General features: G+C 36.9%; 2 protein-coding genes and 1 long non-coding RNA gene across 6 annotated transcripts in view; 1 reads left to right on the top strand and 2 right to left on the bottom strand.

Annotated features, from left to right (window-relative positions):
• The window catches only part of vwa5b2 (von Willebrand factor A domain containing 5B2), a 67,506-nt gene that overhangs the window by 24,048 nt on the left and 20,901 nt on the right, over nt 1-22,557 (bottom strand). For all 4 annotated transcript variants that reach the window (XM_073856323.1, XM_073856333.1, XM_073856321.1 and 1 more), the window contains 12 exons: nt 16,854-16,996; nt 16,428-16,643; nt 12,837-13,062; nt 11,625-11,782; nt 10,497-10,628; nt 10,184-10,305; nt 8,433-8,609; nt 7,552-7,662; nt 4,707-4,909; nt 1,385-1,499; nt 436-621; nt 54-288 (listed from right to left, as the gene is read on the bottom strand). In XM_073856323.1, the coding sequence (XP_073712424.1) occupies nt 54-288; nt 436-621; nt 1,385-1,499; nt 4,707-4,909; nt 7,552-7,662; nt 8,433-8,609; nt 10,184-10,305; nt 10,497-10,628; nt 11,625-11,782; nt 12,837-13,062; nt 16,428-16,643; nt 16,854-16,992 (2,020 nt within the window). In that variant the 5' untranslated portion in view covers nt 16,993-16,996. The remainder of the gene's footprint in view (nt 1-53; nt 289-435; nt 622-1,384; nt 1,500-4,706; nt 4,910-7,551; nt 7,663-8,432; nt 8,610-10,183; nt 10,306-10,496; nt 10,629-11,624; nt 11,783-12,836; nt 13,063-16,427; nt 16,644-16,853; nt 16,997-22,557) is intronic.
• On the top strand, nt 4,711-7,944 carry LOC129443037 (uncharacterized). Its single transcript, XR_008644076.2, has 4 exons — nt 4,711-4,846; nt 7,152-7,242; nt 7,327-7,430; nt 7,562-7,944. It is a non-coding gene; the product is annotated as an uncharacterized lncRNA (long non-coding RNA).
• On the bottom strand, nt 17,412-22,527 carry LOC129443024 (tripartite motif-containing protein 16-like). Its single transcript, XM_073856339.1, has 7 exons — nt 21,621-22,527; nt 21,429-21,524; nt 20,986-21,219; nt 20,693-20,852; nt 20,515-20,553; nt 18,575-20,164; nt 17,412-17,432 (listed from the first exon to the last, which is right to left on the bottom strand). The coding sequence occupies exons 1-6, from the start codon at nt 22,209-22,211 to the stop codon at nt 19,641-19,643; spliced, it is 1,644 nt and encodes a 547-aa protein (XP_073712440.1). The 5' UTR covers nt 22,212-22,527; the 3' UTR covers nt 17,412-17,432; nt 18,575-19,640.

A 22,557-nucleotide genomic window follows, 5' to 3' on the forward strand; every position in this document is an offset into this window, starting at 1 on the left:
TCTTAAGGGCTTAAAGTATATTGCATCCCACAATAATGTTTCAGGAATCTTACCAGGGCTTGTGACATTATCATTGGTATGTGCACAAGAGAATTCTGAGGAGATTTCTCGTGAGATTTCCCTCAACGCCTCCTCAAAGTCTCCCTCCACCACACACTCTTTAGCCGTGTCTCTATCTCGCTCCTCAGGAGGTACCAAAGGCTGAAGGAGCTCAGAAGTGGAGGGAGAGAGCTCGAAAATTGAACCAACTGAATCGTGTGGTCGTCCTCTATAAAGTCGTGACTTCACCTGCGTACAATATAACAGTCTTTATTATTATTATTACTGTAAAGCATTTTCAGACATTTTTTTAATTAATTAATTAATTGCTAAAATAAAATTTATAATTATGTATGTGTTGAACATAATAACACAGACAGAGGAAGTGACACTAACTTCACTTTTCTGGGCCTTGAATCCACCAACATTATAGAGAGTGCAATAGCCTATCAGACAGTTGCCAGGGTAAAGTGGAGGGATTTCATTGGGTGACAAGATGGCCTCCATGTTCTCCGGCACATACCAGTCGATCCGTACGTCAGTTAACACGGGTTCCAGAGCTTTCTTCAGACACTTAATCAGCTACAGCAAAAAAAAAACAAACAATAATAAATATCCTACCCCATAAATGAACAATTTGTACTTAACCACATTTCCTTAACTCTTTCCCCGCCATTGACGAGCTATCGGAGAGAAAATGGTTCCCTGCAAATGACGAGGTCTTACAGCAGTCCATATTTCCGCTATTATACACCAGGTGGTGCTCTTATCAAACTTATAAAACACTGAAGCATCTACTGATCCAAAAACAGTAAAAACTCTGTGTATGTGTTGATTATTTTGAACCTGATCTCAAACAAAAGTCCTTTACAAAAATGCAATTATCTCAGCTTTTTGCTCCAAATTGTATTTTTGAAGAAACCTACCCATATTTGAGAGGTGATGAACTGAATTGAGGGTAGAATAAAACATTTTTGTTTGAAACCATAGGTTCTGTTCTTTCATTTGATATATATATTTAATGAAGAACATTTTCTGGAAGGCATTAAACTTTTGTGAAAAATCACAAAAACTTTTTTTAAAAACACTGGCAGGGAAAGAGGTAATGTTTCAATTACACAGACCTGCAGTAAATCTAAGCTCACAAAATTCTGTTGAAAGCTTCATCAAGTTCCAAAGAATCTGAATACCTGTTATTCCCTTATCAAGTTGGCAAGTTTGTTAACTAAGTTCTGGTAGTTAAAAAATGACTAATTGTCCTTAGTACATCAATGTGTTGTTTAAAGCAGCTAATAGTTGTTTTTATTTTAGCCTCCCCAATAGAGGGCGATGTTGACTCTTGCACCTTTGGCTGAAGCCTCTCTTCCTCACTGAGAAACTCTGTACTGCCTCCCGTAACCTTGGCAACGCCCTGCAGTAGCCTTCGACAGGATTGAGGACCAAGGCCCACACCGAAACACCTGCAACAGCAGTATAATGTCATTATATGCACTTATATCATACAAATAATAATAGATGTGCAGTGTACAGTATTTATACACACGAGAGAGAGAGAGAGAGAGAGAGAGAGAGAGAGAGAGAGAGAGAGAGAGAGAGATATTTAGTATTCCCCTGAGAATAATCTGGACCATTTTACTAATTAAATGTCTGAAGAAAAATAAAAGCCAGACAACACACACGCACACAAAAGCTGTTTGGAATTCAGGTCTTGTCCGTCTGGGTCGAAGGCTTTTAAATGTCTTGACTGAGTATCAATAATGGGTCTGTGTTTTTGTACAGTGAAAGATATGTGTGTCTGTGTGTTTGGGGAAAATGACTGCTGGCTTAGCCCCAGAGTATTTTGCTTAAAACACAATATTGTCTGTGATATTTAAAGTTCCTTTAGTATTTACATTAGTCCATGTTTAATGTGTTTCATTAGTAATGCATAAATGTATGTGGCATATTTATTTAGCGAAAATTAATTTAGCCGAAGTTTAAGATATTTATTAACATAAAAGGTGTTTGATGTCAAATAAATGTGTGTATAGCTGACATAATCACTATGGGGAAGTTTTCCGAACAGGGTTTGTCTTAGTACCAGACTAAAATGCATGTTTAACTAGGGCTGGGTTTCGATTCAAATTTCAAGAATCGATTCGATTCTCAAGATCTTGAATCGATTATCATTGTTCGATTCGATTCAATTCGATCCGATCTTCGAGATTTAGATAAGTGTTTTTGAAAAAAGCCCGAAATGGTGCCAGATAGGGGTGCACGGAATGACCAAAAATCTATTCCATGAGTCATTTTATCAGTATATTTCATGGTATACATGTTTTTCAGTTTTTTTTATTATAAAAATGTGCAGTTATTTGCCACTCACTATAGCTTTTAACTGCTCACCACAGTTTTAAAATATGGACAATTTAAAGTTAATAATGTTAACACTTAAAAAATGCCCAGAGGATAACAACAGATTAAGTCTTGATAGACAGAATCTTGTTTTTAATTGAGTTATTAATTTTATAGACTATTGAAGCTATAGTATGCATTGTATTTTGTATTTATGCATACATTACATAAAAAATAGGCAGTATGTAAAATGAACAGGTATAAATTTATGCACAAACCTACAGACAGGATAAATACCTGTATATAAGCAAATTACACTGAAAAAAATGATTCATTGAATTTAATCAATTTTTTTAAGGTAAGTGGTTGCAATCAATTTATTTAAGCTACATTTAAACAAAAAAGATTAGTAAAGTAAAATAAAATATAAAACTTTAGTTTAAATGTAGCTTAAATAAATTGATTGCAACCACTTACCTTAAAAAAATTGATTAAATTCAATGAATCATTTTTTTCAATGTAGGCGTCAACTACATCGCTCCAGCAGCGCACGTGTCACTGATATAAACACGAGTTTTGTCTTAGCTTGCTTAAAGGTCAGAAACATTTACAACTATTAGCATTATGTGTAAGAAGAACTCTTTATTTGGCGACCCGTTGCACGCGCCTCAAGAAACCTCTGCCTGTCAGAGACCGGCTGCATGAGCACAGAGGGAGAGATAGAGAGAGTTTCGCTGGAGACCCGCGGTGGATTCACTGCATGGCGCTTATTATAAAAATTACACAAATAACTCATTCATTTGTTATGAGTGGATTATTTTACATGTCGATTGCAGCTTTGAGCGTTTCTAGAGTTTTTAAAACAACCGCTTGCTTAACGTTACTGACCGCTATGTTTGTTCTAATGTCCTTCCACCTCGCGCACATGCGTGAATTCAATGACGCAAGTTTAAGTTATTAATTATTAAAATCGATTCTCTGAGTTACGGATCGATCTTTAGAAATTAGCATGAAAAACGATTCAGAATCGGTGAATCGATTTTTTCAACACAGCCCTACGTTTAACCCAATGTCCTAGCTCTTCTGCCTCCACCCTTCATAAAAGTAATCCACACGGCTCCAGGGGATACATAACGGACTTCTGAGGCCTTTTTCAATGCAATTTTGTAAGATAATTTTCCATATTTAAAACGTTACAAATGAAAATAAGTAGCTTTCGGTAACGATGCCATATTGGATTGCTTTGCATTCATGAGAAAGTATCAGCACATTGTCATAGGTACGATGCGTAGTGACAAACACGGGGTGCAAAGGCACAGAGCAGAGAGCAAAACAAAAAAGCCGGTCATAAGTTACAACAAGGATTTTAAAGAAAATTGTGGAGGATTTCAATTTAAGACAAGGATATTAAGTTATCCTTATCTGTAGCTAAAACAACTCACAACGCTTGGTTCTTGCAAGAGTCTATTCTTGCCGGATCTTACGCAGCGTACTGTACACATAATGCGTGTAGGCCTCTAACAGAAGCTACTTATTTTCGTTTGTAAAGTTTTAGATAAGGATACTTCTTTTACAAAATTGCACCAATTACCTTCAAAAGGCCTTTATTTATCCCCCTGGAACCGCTTTGATTACTTTTGTAAAGGATGGATGCACATTATTTGGGCTTGAAGGAAGTGGACCCCATTTTCAACCGTTATAAAGCTTGGAAGAGCTAAGAAATTTTCTAAAATAACAGAAAATGTGTTTATCTGAAAGAGGATGGACATGTTTATCTCAGATGGCTTGAGGGTGAGTAAATCAATTTTGGACAAACTATTGCTTTAATTTCGAAACATCTTGCACTGACTCCACCAGTAATGTTTTTTATAAGGTATGTTTGTAAAACTGCTTAAAGGGGGGGTGCATGATTTTTGAAAAACACTGGAAAAGGGAGTCCGTCTGAGTACCAAAACACACTTGTAGCCAATCAGCAGTAAGGGGCGTGTGTACTAACCGACATCGTTGCTTGGGTTGTGTATGTGTGGGACGGGTCTATTAAAAAAAGGTCCAGATTCTATTGGGGTAGTGGCGTGTTGGTTTAGGTGATTTCAACATATATCAACATTGGCTTTCAGAGATTATGCACCCCGCCTTTAAATGTCCTAATATAATTTAGGCCTATTCTTGAATTAATCTAAACCCTGTCGGAACACTCCCCCTATAAGTTTTATCAGACTTTCCGTGCTTTTACAAGTTTGAATAGTACAGTCGTAAGGACTGAAGCTTATTTTGTATTGTTTTATATGGCGTGGCTGGTGTATTACATACTATTATGACATTACAGATATTACCTGACATTGGATGCATTCCTTCTGACCAGCTCTAGGACTCGTCCTACATTGCTCAGGGCTCCATCGATTAGGAGGAAGAGCTGCCGTGGGAAGGCGCGATGCACAGGCTGCCGATAGACCCAAGAGAGCGCCCCCAATAGGTTAGCAGAACCCTGATCTGAACGTATCTTCTGGATGTACTCCAATGCCTGTGTCACTGTACTCTGAGAAACAACAGTATGGTAAATCATTGTGCCTTAAGCCCTACAGACTTTCTTTTGTGAGAGACATAGTAAAGACAGAAAGTCTCAGTCACCATTCACAATCATTACATTTCTTGGAAAACACATGCAGTGTAACTAAATAGTGACTGGGGTTGCCAGTCCCTTATTCTGTATTTTCAGGTCCACAGAAGAAAAGCTCTTAAAAGTAAAGATGCTATAAAAGAATTATTGACTAAATTTCTTTGTTCTGAAGAACACAAAGGAATATATTATGAGTAATGTTTGAACCAAACTGATCAAAGGCCCCATTGACTTCTATAGTAGGAATAAAGAATACTATGGAGGTGAATGGTGCTCATGATCAGTTTGGTTACAAACATTCCTCGAAATATCTTGATTTGTGTTCATCAGAACAAAAAATTTTATTCTTCTATAATGCGCATAAAATTTTATTTAATACCTAATTAAATAAAAAGTTCCCAAAAACGTTCTGCCAACATAAAGTGTCCAGTTTTTAAATGTTTCTAGGTTCTCTGAACGTTAGAGGAATTTTACATTTTACCATTTTTAAAAGTTATGACAATGTAATTTTTTAATGTTCATACAATATTTAAAACAACTGTTTTCTATATTTACTTTTGCTTATTATGTAGATGATAAAGAAACATTGCATTTTATTATTTTAAAACTGTTATAAAACATTATTTCTGAATGTTCCGTAAAAATATTGCTGTAGAAAACACAATTCTCTTATTAGGTTTAGATGTTGATTTTTTTTATTTTAAGTCAACATTATGGTGATCAGTGTTTGTTTTAGTTGGACTCTTGACCTGTGACATTTTGTTTGCTAGTTTTTCCCTGCTTGCATTAACTTTGTGTATAAAACACATTTGTTATGGTAATGTAAAGTTAATAGAGCAATTCTGAGGTGGCGGGGACATAATGATAAAGATCATCGTCTAATTAATTTATTAACTCATATCAAAAGTTTATTTCTTGTTAAAATGAGACCCAGCACTCTCACAGCACTTTGTCATTAAGGATTTTTAGAAACTATGAATAAAAATTAGCCGCTGTGTATTTGAGACGCACAAACATCAAGATTTATAGTATGAGTCTCAAAAAAGTAAAGTACAAAAGTACCAGATTTAATGTACTTAAATATTAAAAGAATATTCCATTTTCTTAAAAGAAAAATCCAGATAATTTACTCACCACCATGTCATCCAAAATGTTGATGTCCTTCTTTGTTCAGTCGAGAAGAAATTATGTTTTTTGAGGGAAAACATTGCAGGATTTTTCTCATTTTAATGGACTTTAATAGAGCCCAACATTTAATACTTAACACTTAACAGTTTTTTTCAAAGGAGTTTCAAATGACTATAAACGATCCCAAACGAGGCATTAGGGTCTTATCTAGCAAAACGATTTGTCATTTTTGACAAGAAAAATAAAAAATATCCACTTTTAAACCACAACTTCTCGTCTAGATCCAGTCGTGATGCGGCAGCGTGACCCCACGCAATACGTCAAGAGGTCACAGAGGACGAACGCGAAACTCCGCCCTAGTGTTTACAAATGTGTTGAAAGAGGACCGTTCCTACGTTGTTGTATGTCAACTGATACTAATTAATGTCTTTGTGTCAGTTTATTGTTTAAAATGGTCCGCAAATGTGCGTTTTATATATGTAACACGTGACCATCCCTACGTCACTACGCATTTACGTTAGGTTGCGCTGGACCGGACCTAGACGAAAAGTTGTGCTTTAAAAGTGTATATTTGTTATTTTTCTTGTCAAAAATGACAATTGTTTTGCTAGATAAGACACTTATGCCTCGTTTGGGATTGTTTATAGTCCTTTGAAACTCCGTTGAAAAAAACTGTTAAGTGTTGAGTTAAGTGTTAATTTTTGGTGTCTATTAAAGTCCATTAAAATTAGAAAAATCCTGCAATGTTTTCCTCAAAAAACATCATTTCTTCTCGACTGAACAAATAAAGACATCAACATTTTGGATGACATGGTGGTGAGTAAATTATCTGGATTTTTCTTTTAAGAAAATGGAATATTCCTTTAAATGTAAAGCAAAGTGGAGAAAAAAGTATGATGTTATGCTTTGGATTGTATGTTTTTCAAAGAAAAACACAAATAATATACGGATACTTAAAAAATGTACTTAGTAGAAAGTAAAAATACTTCACTACTGTCTACCTTTGCTTCAATATTCCTTTTATTCAAACCAGTTTGACACAGCAACTACTAACATAGTGACCACTCTAGAGGAAACCTGCTTGAAGAAGAGGTGGACAGCTGGTTCATGATCGACCAAAACAGGTTTGTTTTGTGATCATTGCATGCTGTAAAATGCATAGCAGGGCCATATGGCTCTTCATGTTTTAAAACACTTTGTCCTGCCAGACCCTGGATTTGCTTGAACCTGATATTGCAGTGTCATGGCAACAAGCAGTAAGGAACTGGACAGAGATTATCATCTAAACAGAAGCACATCAGTTCACTCACTGGTAAACATCACGCACATATGCACACGCACACACACATCCAGAAACATTAAGTGACCATTTCGTTAATCATTTGTTCGGAAACAACTTTACAACAGTTTACAACTTAACCAAAAACACTTACATCTGTGCAGGGCTTGCTGGAGCTGAACAGAGGTCGGATTGTTGAGCAGATAGCAATGATGTTGAGCATGGTGCGGGTGGGCATACTCTTAATGACCACTAACATTGCCTCCTGTTAAAGAGATGAAAGCACAATTACTTAAAGTAAAATTCATGCTTATTTTTAACCTAATTGGATGTAGTTAATATCTGGCATACACTCTTAAAAGTATGCTTTTTTCATATCGATGCCATAGGAAAACTTTTTTTTGGTTCCTCAAAGAACCATTTACTCAAAGGTTCTTTAAAGAACCAGTTCTTTTATAATTTTTTTAATCTAAAGAACCTTAAAAAAAATTCTTCGGATGGTAAAGATGCTTTAAAGAACCATTTAGACAGAAAACGTGTACTGCTGATGACCACAACAAATAATTCAAACTTTTCTCTAAATGTAAACAAAATTGAGGTACAGTAATTTAATAACAATGGAAGCTTTACAGGCAAGTAAGCCAGAAGGACTACAAAGCAGATATTTGTCATTTACGCATTTTATATAGCGACTCACAGTGCATGACAAGGTACATTTTATTAGTATGGGTCTTCGCTGGAATTCAAAACTATGATGAACTATGCAATGCTCATGCTCAAATTTTAAAGTGTAAATGCATTTACTAGAAATATAAAAAGACTTTTTGACCTAAAAATGTATTAAAGTTGTGTAAATCTGTGAAGACTTGTTGGACAAAACAGTGCCATATAACTTTTATTTTTTGCGATGATCCAAAAGTCTATGAGAAAAATGAATGGGCTTTTTTGTGAGGGATCTACCAACCAACCAACTTGCGGGTTAGCCGACAAAATATGTTATCCCTGTGGCACTCTATACCAGGAGATCATAAGAACCTTGATCTTGTTGATGTTAAGCTGTGTTATAGTGCTGCTGTTGTCTATGAGGAAGATCAGCTCTCTGCTGGCCTGCTGCAGCTCTGTTGGTTCTGACAGCAGATCTGGGCAGAAATTAAGCATCAGGACTGGGTTCAAGAGCAGATCCTTATGGTAACGCTTCCGAATGAACTCCAGCTGAGGGGAAATGAATGACCATACATACAAATAGACATTTAAAAGCGTTGTGTATAAATAAATAAATAAATAAACATTTATTCACTACATCATTTATTTGACTTTAATTAAGGTTTAAGCAAACCAAAAGGTTCCTACTGTTGCTCAAGTGTATGGGGAGGTCACACTAAATACTTTATTCTGTTTTATTTTTACCTGTATTTTCTAGTTGTGTTCTAATAAAGAGACTTAGAAATTATGGTAACACTTTACAATAAGGTTTCATTAGTAAACATTACCATTAGTAAATGCACTAACTAACATGAACAAACAATGAACAATATAGTATTTCAGCATTTATTAATTTTTGTTAATGTTAGTTTATGTCAATACAGTTATTCATAAGAATTCATGGTGCATTAACTAATGTTAATAATAATAATAATATATTAGTAAATGCTAAAATTAACATGAACTAAGATTAATAAATGCTGTTGAAGGACTGTTAAAGGAATAGTCTACTCATTTTCAATATTAAACTTTGTTATTACCTTAACTAAGGCTGTTTCTCAATATGCGTTCTTCAGCGATCTTGCGTCCTCGTGTCCTCGCTCTACGTCATCATTAACGGTCGAAGTTCATTCCAATTCTCAAGAACGCAAGGACAGAGGACGCATGAAAATACCCGGATGTGTTCTTGATATCGAGGATGCATCGAGTGCAGACTTGCTGAAATCGCTTTACGCCCCAGAAGTCATTGCGGCAAAACTTCCGAGTTCGTTCTTCCCAGGTCGCCTGGCAAGACCGATCTCCACGAGGACGCAAGTCCGTTCTTTGCGTTCTTGGAATTGAGAAACAGCCTAAGAATTGTTGATACATCCCTCTATCATCTGTGTGCGTGCACGTAAGCGCTGGAGCGCGCTGCGACGCTTCGATAGCATTTAGCTTAGCCCCATTCATTCAATGGTACCATTTAGAGATAAAGTTAGAAGTGACCAAACACATCAACGTTTTTTATATTTAAGACGAGTAGTTATACGAGCAAGTTTGGTGGTACAAAATAAAACGTAGCGCTTTTCTAAGCGGATTTAAAAGAGTAACTATATTTTATGGCGTAATAGCACTTTTGAGAGTACTTCGACTCGGCGCAGTAACACCCTCCCTCTCCCATTATGAGAGGGAGAAGGGGAGCGGACTTTTCAGGTGAGTCGAAGTACTCCCAAAAGTGCTATTACAAAATCAGAGCGTTTGAGGAAGGCCCAATATCTGGAGCTACAAAAATGTACGGTATGTGTAAAATAATGTTTTTTTTTAACCATAAACCACGCGAACATGTTGTATTATACCAAATACACAAAACAAGTTGTTTTTAGCAATGAAATAGGTGCCCTTTAAGGGTATTGCCCAGATGTCCATTTTTGTACCTTTTTTCTGAGAGTGTACCATTACAAAACCAATAAATCTAATGGTTGCATGGTGGCCTAAGCTACTAAACTATTCAAGTAGCCAATAAAAAATAGCTATATTAAATGATATATTCTACAATTATAAGATTAACAGAAAGTGTACAAAAAATGCACAGTTAACAACGTTACCCTCTTCTCGCCTGCCTCCTTTCGGCCGCAGCGAAGGAAATCCCGTCGAGCTTGGATCTGCTGCTCGTATTCACTAAAGGTAAGCCGCCCCTTTTCCAGGATAACCAATGGGCTGTGAGGTTCTGTGGGCAACAGTGATCACATTTTTCGGAGATATTATGGAGCTTGCTTTTGAAGTGCAGTTTATCACATAAGTTTTTTTTAATCAGTATGTGTGTTCCCTTTGAATCAAATCCCAAACTTTGCATAGCTACTGCAATGCTCAGGAACACATAAGCAGCAGGTGTATTATCAGGTAAAATTTAACTCTCACCACTAAGGTGCAGAATTATCTCCAGATGTCGATCACATGGATGCTCCTCCGCCAGCGTGATGTAGGTTGCAGATGCACACTGTGCGCTGGGGTCAGCGTCTGCACGCAGAGCATGGGTGGGGCTTTCCAGACCTGGAGATGGAGAGACCGCATCTTCTGGTTATTGCTGGGGTGAAAGAGTCGTTTCAGCATTGATTTGATTAGTGGCTATGCCTATTATGGTTGTGGAAATCTTTGACATTTGAGCCCCAAGGGAGCGATACAATAAAACGAAGAATGATGCTGATTATATGGTTGCGGGATGAGCTGTGAGTTAATTTAATGTCGGTAAGACATTTAATAAAAATCTAGAAAAACATTTGATTAAAAGTTTAGTAGTTTTGTATGGTTGAAATGTAAAAAACTGTAATAGGCTATTTGTAATTATATATTTACATGTATTATATTCAACCTATGGTTGGGTCAGAAAGGGACAAACCCAACCAGTGAGGTAAATTTGCAGAGGACATGTTTTTATTTGACCCAAGGGTTTAAACAACCCAGTGGTTGGGTTTGTTTCTTTTGCCCCAAACATGGTATGGTATAAGATGGTAATACTGTGGTATTTTTGTCCATATTGTCCTGAATGATATACCACAATACTCAGTGGTGCTTTAAAGAACACCCATGGTACTTTAATGTAACTATATCAACACCACTGTAGTACCCTGCTCAATATCCATTAGTCCAGTTAGCTAAAACAAAGCGGCCACTTTCTTCAGGGACACTCACTACTGCACTGTAATTTAGGGCTCTCTGTCACCCGGTTTCCATCTCTCTTCTCTGTTCAAGTGGCTCTGAACCGGAGCCAAACCCTCTCCCCCGCTGCGGACATGGTTTGGCTCTTTCTAGCAGGCGCACTGATGTCTATCATAATCACTGGTGTTCGTGCCAAGTTTTACTTTAACTGAATTATTTCAGAGTACAGGGTGGACCTGCACAAATCTACAATCTCTCTAAAGCCAAACAGACAGCAACTTTTGTCATCCCCTGTGCTCCAGACATCACAGTCCTTGAACGTCCCAAGTGATTTTTAAATAAAATGACCCTTGCTGCACTTTAATGGTGAAAGTGTTGTGTAAATGTTACCTGCTAGAAGACACGCGCCTCGAACGAGAAGCTGGAAGCTAAGCTGGTACAATGAGATGTTTGTAGCAGAGCTGGTGAAGACAGCATGGGCACATTGCTGCCCGATTCCCAGCAACCTATCCTGCCTCCCAGACGCACTCCCAAAGCATGTAGTCGGGCTGAAGGAGAAATACGATAGGGGATTTTTTGGGAGGTCAAATCCCTATTTACATGGTGTCAGAATTTGGTGTTTTATTAAAGGAATAGTCTACTCATTTTCAATATTAAAATATGTTATTACCTTAACTAAGAATTGTTGATACATCCCTCTATCATCTGTGTGCGTGCACGTAAGCGCTGGAGCGCGCTGCGACGCTTCGATAGCATTTAGCTTAGCTCCATTCATTCAATGCTACCATTTAGAGATAAAGTTAGAAGTGACCAAACACATCAACGTTTTTCCTATTTAAGACGAGTAGTTATACGAGCAAGTTTGGTGGTACAAAATAAACGTAGCGCTTTTCTAAGCGCATTTAAAAGAGGAACTATATTTTATGGCGTAATAGCACTTTTGGGAGTACTTCGACTCGCCTGAAAAGTCCGCTCCCCTTCTCACTCTCATAATGGGAGAGGGAGGGTGTTACTGCGCCGAGTCGAAGTACTCCCAAAAGTGCTATTACGCCATAAAATATAGTTCCTCTTTTAAATCCGCTTAGAAAAGCGCTACGTTTTAATTTGGACACTTCTAACTTTATCTCTAAATGGTACCATTGAATGAATGGGGCTAAGCTAAATGCTATTGAAGCGTCGCAGCGCGCTCCAGCGCTTACGTGCACGCACACAGATGATAGAGGGATGTATCAACAATTCTTAGTTAAGGTAATAACATATTTTAATATTGAAAATGAGTAGACTATTCCTTTAACTATACACTTACAATAAAGGTTTCAAAATTTCTGATTTGTGCCATACATATGTTTTTTAGCAATATGAATATACAGTGGCCTACAGTACTGGAAACTTTAGGACGCCTTCCAGGCTTAAATGCGTGTAATAAAAAAATCACAAAAGTAGTGTCATCTTTAGAGAATAATGCTGAAATTTCTTAAACCATGCAGTTGTTAATAAATTTTAAGGCTTAAAGTGTCCAAATAGTGTAATTTATGGGACACGTGTAATTAATGATGGCAGTAACTGTAATGGAGAGTAAAAACTTGAGGACATTATAAGTACCTTGTCTCCTCTGATTTCCCCCCATTTTCACTTTTGCCTGGTTGAACCCGAGCTCTCACAATAGGCGTTAGCACTGTTGGGTAAACCAGGCGGATTGCCCCATTTTCAAGTGTAGGGAGTTCAAGTGTGGTACTAATGACGACAGACACAATTTCTAGTGGTCCAATCTGGCCTGTGCTCACTATAAATGTGCTTCTCTCCAGGTCCTCATCCAGCAACAGATGACCTGAAACAGACAATAGAAATTATCACAGCAAAATCCCCAGAGTTAAAAGAACACTGCCAGTGTCCCAGCCTTACAGAGTGTTAAACAGTAACGCTAAAAAGTGTTGAAAAAAGCTGCAATCTGTAACTTTAAATGAAACAGCAACTTCTAAACCCAAGTTAAGAAAATAATTTTACAAATAAGATGTAAAATTCAAACAGAGATGGTGATAGAAAGGATAAAGTTACCGTTATGGTGATCAGTGTTTGTTTTAGCTGCTATAACTTTGCATGGGATTTTGTCGTGTAAGATAGAAAAGCCACTAATAAGTTTGTTTAATATCGCAAGTGTTTCTCCTAGACAACAATGAATCAGGTTTACATTTATTTATTTGGCAGATGCTTCCCAGCAAGAAAAAACAGAGATGTTGAAATGACGGCTAATTAAAGACCCAATATACTCCGGCTATGAGTATCCCACTTCTACCCTAAATAACCTTAAATTTGGTTACATGCCGTTTTTTTTTTGGCCAAAATAACTTGAAGATGTATGATATTCCAACATGTAAGCAAAGTCAACAGGTGTTCAAGGTGTTTTCTTTCATTTCTTTTACATGTTCTAAAAGTAAATGCATTATATTCTTGGGCTATGGTTAGACATCTATTTTACTGACAGCCCAAATTTAGACTTGTTTTAGCCAAAATTGCTTGCTGGGTAAAGTCACCATATTTTCCCTGTGGTGATGTATCTAAATGAAACGGCTTCTGAAAAGGCAGGGCGGCAATTCATCCATCGAGAAATTATATGATTGTTTGAAGTTGGGTCATGTTGCAATTTGCTAATTGCTGCAATCTTTTCACGGACCTCGCCCACCTGCCATAACATATGACGTTTATGAGGGAACATGAATTAAAAAAAGAAACAGAGAAGTCATTTTTAAAAAATATCACAATATTCCAAAACAAATTAGTTTTTCATTTCAATTTCTGTGCAATTTCATGTGCAACACACAGTTTATACGTTTCTATAAAATGTATAAAGTATAAAATGTATATGTGTAAAATATTAAATTTTAAGTATATTTTGTTGTTGAAACTATTTTAACCTTTTCAAACCTGAAAACAAAGTTTTTCCAATGCAGTGTGAATATAAATGCTTTAAAATATATTTACTTTATTACTTTGTAAAAAAAAAAAAAAAATTTTATAAATAATTTTATAATACATCATTTTAAAGCAACACTATGTAGTTTCCATGTAAAAATGACTTACAGCTCCCCCATGTGGTTGAAAAGCGCAACAGTGCCTGGTAACAGACACTCTTCTGCAGGCAGGGGGAGGGGCGGGGCTGTGTTTCCTACCCTCAACCGCCACTTTCAGAGTGTGCTTGTAGCAGCTAGGAGGCTGCTCAGGTTGCAGCAACAGTACAATTTGTCCAGTTAAAAGTTTAGAGACATAATTTAAAGGTAAAAAAACTACATAGTGTTGCTTTAAGAATGTATTTCAAAATATATTTTAGCACATTTTTTGTATATTTTGAAATATAATTAAAATTATGTATTCTAAATGTATTTATAAAATTGAAATAATTTGCCATGGAATCGAACGTTCTGTACTGCTAATGCAATGCTCTACCAATTGAGGTACAAGATGGACACATGGAGTCTGTTTAAGTCTTTGAAAAATGTTTCCTCTGTGAAAGCACCAAGACTTAAAAAAAAACGTAATTTTTTCCAAACTGACAAAGGTGTACTTTTTAAAAGGGTACCAGCCCAGTGACAGTTAGGGACCATTTTTCTGACAGTGTATAACATTGATGTTTAATATACAGTATTTCACCAGATGTAGCAGTCCTGCTACACTGTAAAAAAATTCCGTAGAAATTTCAATGTTATTGCAGCTGGGTTGCCGGTAATTTTCCGTAGATTTAAATTTATGTTATTTACTGGCAAGAGTTTGTTCAAAGTTAAATACATTTTAAATACCAACAAGTCTCCATCTCCACAGAACAAAACCACACAACAACAGCCTCATGCAAAGCACTCCGGGACCCAGAAATCATCATCAAACCTTTTCTGTTTTTTTGCTTCAGATTTTGTTTCCCAGAATGTTTTGCTTGATGCTTTTTTTTGTTTTACTCTATAAAGACAAAGACCTCCAAATGTTCAATGTTCATTTAACCTTGAACAAAATGTCGCCAGTAAAAATCACAAACCCAAATCCACGGCAAGTCACCGGCAACCCAGCTGCAATTTCTACGGAATTTTTTCACAGTGTATGAAACACTGGAAATTAATGTCAGATATTAACGTAAACCATCCAAAACAGGCACACAGCCAAAACAGCTCTCTGAAATAATGAACGCTGCCTGCATGGTTCAAGCTGGGCCGACACAAAGCATCATAAAGAGACATACAAGATTGATGAGGAAATACATTTCTGTGTGCTTGGGAACGAAAGTCTGTGATAATACAAAGCAAATGTAGGGGTCTGTAGTAATATTAAACATTAGTAGCGGCCAGTGACTTATCTTCCAAGTGGTACAAATTCAAAATATGTGTTCGGAGCATCATGTGAACCATGTGCATCATGTGTCTTGTCAAAATACATGCCTGCTGCACACGCATCAAATTTCAAATAAGTCTTTGGTGTCCCCAAAGTGCGTATGTTAAGTTTTAGCTCAAAATACCCCACAGATAATTTATTATAGCATGATAAAATTGCCACTTTGTAGGTGTGAGCAAAAATGTGCAGTTTTTGGGTGTGTCCTTTTAAATGCAAATGAGCGAATGAAATGCAAACACTGATCACCATAATGATGGTTTGTTGAAATTTAAACTTAATTGAGATGTCAATTATCTTTTCTTTTTTTCTATGCACTAAATGACAGTGCCGTGGTTGGATAGTGCAGATTAAGGGGCGGTATTATTGTAATTGGACCTACGTCACAAAACAGGTGAAATCTGAACAACCTAATTTTTTACATGCTTACGGAGACTGGTTTAAAAACAAAGTTACTGGGTTGTTATTTTTCACATTTTTTGGGTTGATTGAAGCACTGGGGACCCAATTATAGCACTTAAACATGAAAAAAGTCAGATTTTCACACTATGACACCTTTAAGACTAGCAGCACTGATGCCACGTGACACGTCTTGCAATAGTTTTCTTAACTGGATTATGTTAGGCACTATTCAATAACTGCCGTGGTGATTTAGTGGGGGGTTGTACAGTAGCTGCCTCCATTCTTTGACATGAAATATTTCTGCAACACTTGCTATAATAAAAATGGGGACAGGGGACACTGTTTGTGAGAGAGCCTTTAGGTTCGCTGTTGGGAAATGCTTTTAGTGATTGCGTATGTTAGAGGGGATGTAAAGACCCTCACCATTGGAGCACTGCATTTCCAAACTTGTTCCTCCACAGCATCCCCACTCCTTGCTGTGGCCACACTGGCCGTGGAGGGTTGGTCCCGGGCAGCAGATCAAACAGCAGTCCTCCAGCTTCCCACGACTCTGGAGCTCCACACTGACCAGCCTGCCGGACACCTCAGCCTCGAAACCCACCACGACCTCCTTCTCCCCCAGAGGATACACAAACACACCTGAGCAGGTATGGAGGACAGAAAGACATACTGGGGTCAGAGTATAACAATGGGGACTGTTTACATGGTCCAAGTGTTTGTAAACTGTGTAAACTCGCTTAACAGCAAATGCTATATATAATAAAAAAGAGCATATTTCAAAGTCATATAAAGTAGTCATATAAAGTTTTCATGTGATAGAAAAATATATGTGTACTCAAGATGTCTAACCATCAACTGGTTCAGGATCAGTATTCACATATGTTAGATGAGCGGTGATGCCTAGAGAGCAGCCATTGGCACAGGAAGTAATGCGGGATGTCTTCAACAGTAGCGGTGCCCATGTGATGCGATTTATCAAACCGGGCATTTTCCTTAGGAGAACATAAAATTTACACTTTTAATCTGACAATTTTCCTTAGATTTTCTTAAAGAATGTCTCTTCTATAATTATATCATTGTGTTTCCTTTCATGAGTGAGCACATATTTTGTATTTTCATATTTAAAAAATATATTTTAATAAATTTATTCACTGAAATTATATTTATAATTAAACATTTAAAGCAATCGCAATCTCTGTCAGTGCTTTATACAGTAAATGCATTTACTCCACATTTGTGTCGCATTAAACAATACAAAAGCACAGGCTATCAACTTTCTTAGTCAACATATCACAGTCAGTAGCTGCAGATTTCCCATCCGATTATTTGCTTCAGCAACCATGAAAGATTTTAAGAGATGGCAAAACCTCCAATTCCCTACTAATAGTTCCCACCTTGTGTGCTGCCCGGCAACAGGCGGCACTCTTCCTGTCAAAGTGAGAATGCACGTGTCAAACATTAACAGACTGGTCAAAAGTACACCAGAAAAATCATACAAACACCACCAGCAAGCGTATAAAGTACAAGCCTGTTGTTTTTACAGATCATAACTGTCTGATAGAAAGAGAGAATCAAATTGGCATGTTTGTAAAAGACATATTGTCTTTAAAAATCATTCTCTGATGTGATTTTAGACTTAGACACTTTTAGTATTAAACATGAACGTTTAATTGCCATTATAATTTCCTGCTATGCAGTGACCAATCAAACAAGGAAAACAAATATGTAATGCAGCATCAATATGAAACCGCAAATAAGTAAACCATGGTGTTTGTTCAGGCAAAAGGTCTCTCAGGTGATCTGTGGTGTTGGTTTACCATGTCACCTGCACACTTAACTGAGATTTACTGTGATGTAATTAAATAGCAAGCATACACAAGGCACCACTTGCGCTAGTCAAGGTTTTGGGATAATTTGTTCTTATTTGGGTTGAATGTTTTTGACTTTCAGCTGTCCTGTGTCTGAAGTCTTTATATTTAGGTCAAGATTGAAAAAAATATTTTGTATACATTAAGGCTTATTAAGCACACAATGCCACAAAAATAAAAAATGTAAACTTTGATTCACAAGAAGCATCCAAGTAAATGGCAGGTGCATGCATTTAAACCAAAGGTAAAAGAGCACATAAAAGTGGGTATTTCAGAATGTTTGGTAGTGACTGAAAAAATAAAAGCTAAAAAGTTAATTGTACTGATCCAGAATGCCCATATGTGCCTCAATTAAAAAGTAAAGACATACAATAGAGCAACAACAAAAATATAATAATAATAATACTATTGAGGAAAACATATGAGATTTGTATTTTTAAAAGGCTTCATTCACTGCATCATTCAAAATATTTAACGCTATAAAAAAAAAGCTTCAATAAATGATGTTTTTGCACTAAAACAAATACATTTTTCAACATTTTTTCTACATCGTAACTTAATCGTTTTAAGCATGAAAATGTCGTAACATCTGGGATCGCGTGCTAACTAATAATCTGTCAAAACACCAACAGAAATGCTTCAATATGATTTAAACCAGAAAAATTACTCACTTTATGAACAGTTTACGGGTTTTTTACTTACTTGATGTGCAGTGGTGTGATTTTTGCCCAGTTTACTGTGACTGGGACGGTGAGGTGTCACAGGATCCTCTCCTCTTTTCTCTCCATCATCCTCTGGGCGGAGGGAGGCGCGCGCAAGTCATACTTCACTACAGCGCGCATTCACTTACGCGGGCACGCGCACAACTGGGAAACCCATGCAAGTGTATAATCTCTAAATGTATATGCATTTTTGTTTATTTAGAGTTTGTGCAGTAAACAGTTTTGCATATTTGCAGGGTCCTGATTTGATCTGGGTGAGTCTAAAATACATTTTATTCTGCAGTTAATTTCTAAATGATTTATACTTTTACAAGACACTAATCATATCTCACTAAGGTGGTTTTTAGTTAAAACACTCTTGATGAAAATAAAACATAGTTTAAGCAATTTGTTTTTGGTTTTATCTAAAGTAAAACTGGTAACCAATTATATTCCAAATCTACTGACAAATGTACTATTGTCGAGGTAAAGTAACCAAAGTTTAACAATGGTAGCTATTTGTAGGTCTGAAAAAATATATTTATTTGTAATTATATATTTATTTTTATTTCGTATTTGTAATCAAACTATGGAAATACAAATGGTTATTAATCTGCAACAAAAAAAAAACAATTGTTAACATTTCTGAGACAGAAAAGTAATCTCACTATAATGTTTTAAAACTGAGAAAGACATGAACGGCATGTGTGTTCACGGGTTGAATTTTATGATTTATCGAATAGTATAAGTAACATGTGGGTTTTTTTAGATCTCAAAAGTTTTTGGAAAAATGCATCCTTTAAATAAAAACACTGAAACAATGAACGCCAAGGATTTATTCGTTTACTTTAAACTTTAGCGCCCTCTGGAGGCAAACGACAAAATGCTTAAATAATAAATTTGTGCTGACAAGAAATCAAAATTGTTTAGGAATATGTACATGTAAAATCTAGAAACCTGTAGTGGTAAACTCGATAATAATAAAGTGATTAGAAATGTTATGCTTGACACTTCATAGTTGTTGATTTTTCATTACTTTCAAACTTCTATGACAATCTCTGTATCATCTATATTGTTAGATCACACAGTTTCACTGATCCGTAAACATAAAACCCAGGATAGAGAGGTTTAGTGAATGTGGTGTTGACTCTGTGGATGAGGGTCATTGTGTCAGAGACGCTGTAGAAGGACAGAGATCCTGCACTGTGATCCACATAAACTCCTATTCTAGAAGATCTGAGCACTACTGGGAGTTTAGTCTCAATGTTATTGTGCCAGAATGAACAACTGGAGCCACAGCAGCACAAACTCCAGGACTGATCATTATATCCAAACACACACTCATCACCCCGTCCCTTCCTGCTGATGCTCTTATATGACACTGATATATCCACCCAACCACTCCACTCAACCTCCCAGTAACAGCGTCCACTCACACTCTCACTACACAACACCTGAGGTCTAACATCAAATCTGTCTGGATGATCAGGATACGGCTGGACTGTGTCAGTTTTAGTAATCACTCTGTTCCCCTCAGACAGACAGAGACGTTTATTTGCTGTGTTTCGATCCAGATTGACTTGATGATAATCTGATGGAGGAAAATCAATTAGAAAATGTTAATTTCAAATCATTAAAATCAAACTTATTTACAGGTAACAGAATGTATATAATTTAGAGAAATAATCTAATCTGTTTGTCTTACTGTTATATTCATCATAATCATGTGTGTGTTGTTTGTGAAGTGTAACCATGATATTCATTGTCGAAGTCCCAAAGTTTAGAATTTGTGTTTGTAGAAATATTGTTTGCATGTAAAATGAAAATAAAAAGCTTTATGATCTCAGATATGTTTCACTGTGGGCCAGCATAGAAATGTTTCTGTTTATTCTGCACATTCAGTTTGATTTATCATTATAGAGTGAAGTGGTTGAGACTCACATTTAAGGAACTGCTCCCTGATCTTGGGCTCAGGAGTAACTACAATATATTAACATAAATATCATTAAGACAGCAATATTTTGCATTTCTAAAAAATATGATATAGTTATTATATGATGTGTGACTTTGTAGCTGGATTATTGCTGATAAAATACTGTAGAAGAAATAGGTGCTTTACCTCTATTAAATATATTTTCTATTTCTTCTCTACAGAAATCCTCCAGTTTCTCTCTCAGATGAGACACAGATTTTCCTACATCATCAAAAGAGATGAGAGAGCTGACAGTGATGCTGAGTGAGTCTGAAGATCCAGGAGGAACAGAGAGAGACTGAAAACTCTACACAAACACAAAGACAAACAACACAAACATAAACTCATGACACTGAAACATTTCATAGAAAATATAATCTCAGTAAAACATGCTCTTCACTTCCTAAAGATCACTGTTGTGTTTTTCAGATCTCTGTTACCAGGAGGAAATGGATGTGATCATCTGTGTGTGAAAGCTGCTCCAGCTCAGCGTCTCTCCTCCTCAGATCATCAATCTCCTGCTCCAGTCGCTTCAAGAGTCCTTCAGCTTCACTCACTGCAGTCTTTTCCTGATCTCTGATCAGCTGTATCACCTCAGATCGTCTTCTCTCAATGGTTTGGATCAGTTGAGTAAAGATCCTCTCAGTGTCGTCCACTGCTGTCTGTGCAGAGCGCTGTTAGGACACACAGAGAGAGGAGCATTAGAATCAGCAGCATTCATTCAGCTCTTACTGGTACATCACACAGTCTGTTACACACAGTGAACTTCAGTCAAAGTCATCCAGCACTGAACTCCTCACTGACTGATTGGATGAGAGTCCTAACTGAGTCTGAAACAGATCTGAAACAGCAGACAGCAGTTGTTCTTCTGATCAAAATTCACCTTATGAGTCTCCACAGCATCTCTCAGCTCCTGAAGCTTCTTCTGACTCTCCTGGATTCTCTGCTGGCATTTTATCTGCGTCTCCTTCAGTTGTTTCTGGATGTGATGACAAACCAGATAAACTGTACAGTACATGTAGCTATACTGTGATCATGAAGAAACATTGTAGTGTAGAACTGTTTCATTTCTCACCAGTTTCTCAGTCCTCTCTGCTGCAGCTGATACAGTTTTATGTTCATTGTGTTCATCCACCATACACAGATAACATATACAGAGCTGATCAGTTTTACAGTAAATCTCTAAAAGTTTCTCATGTTGAGGGCAGATCATCTGCTGAAGTCGTCCTGTGGCATCTATCAGGTTGTGCTTCTTGCCTTTGAAGAATTTCTCATGTTGTTTAAGATGATTTTGACAGTAAGAGTTCAGACACACCAGACAGGACTTGACAGCTTTGTGTTTTCTCTCAGTACAGACGTCACACTTCACATCTCCAGCTTCAGCATAACAGTGATCAGGACGAGCAGCTTGTAGTTTAGTCTTCTTCAGGTTCTCCACCACTTCAGCCAGCATGGTGTTTTTATTTAAAACAGGTCTTGTAGTGAAGGTCTGTCTGCATTGAGGGCAGCTGTAGTTTCTCTTCTGATCATCTTGATCCCAGCAGTCTGTAATACAGCTCATACAGTAACTGTGTCCACAGGGAATGGCCACAGGATCCTTCAGTAGATCCAGACAGATTGAACAGATGAACCGGTCATGAGACAAATGAACATTAGCTTCTGCCATTTCACTTTACATGCAGACAGAAATTAAGACGTACAACAGCCAGCAGTTTAGTTTCAGTTTCTCCGAATTCATGAATTTCCTGGTTGTGTTTATGAAACGTGTGCAAACAGTTATGTCACTGATTTACTAAACAAGTCCACTAGATGTCAGTAAAGAAACTCACAAAGACAGTCTGTATAGAGCATGTGAACACAAAGGTGTGATAATGCTCTGCCTTGATGTTTGAATGGAGGGACATGATGACACAATTTTCATTTTGGGGTGAACTAGCTCTTTAAAGGAGTCATATTATGAGATAAATCTTTTTTAATAAATCTTTGGTGTCCCCAGATTGAGTATGTGAAGT

Source organism: Misgurnus anguillicaudatus, chromosome 2, assembly GCF_027580225.2.
Source record: "Misgurnus anguillicaudatus chromosome 2, ASM2758022v2, whole genome shotgun sequence".
Taxonomy (NCBI): Eukaryota; Metazoa; Chordata; class Actinopteri; order Cypriniformes; family Cobitidae; genus Misgurnus; species Misgurnus anguillicaudatus.

Bases quoted from the DNA above. Each gene is read 5' to 3' on its own strand.
- LOC129443024 (XM_073856339.1), bottom strand. From the start codon at position 22,211: ATGGCAGAAGCTAATGTTCATTTGTCTCATGACCGGTTCATCTGTTCA. The intron at 20,554-20,692 runs GTAAAGCACCTA...AATATATTGTAG, and splicing joins AGAAAATATATTTAATAGAG to TTACTCCTGAGCCCAAGATC. The intron at 20,165-20,514 runs GTGAGTCTCAAC...TTCCTCCATCAG, and splicing joins CAGGGAGCAGTTCCTTAAAT to ATTATCATCAAGTCAATCTG.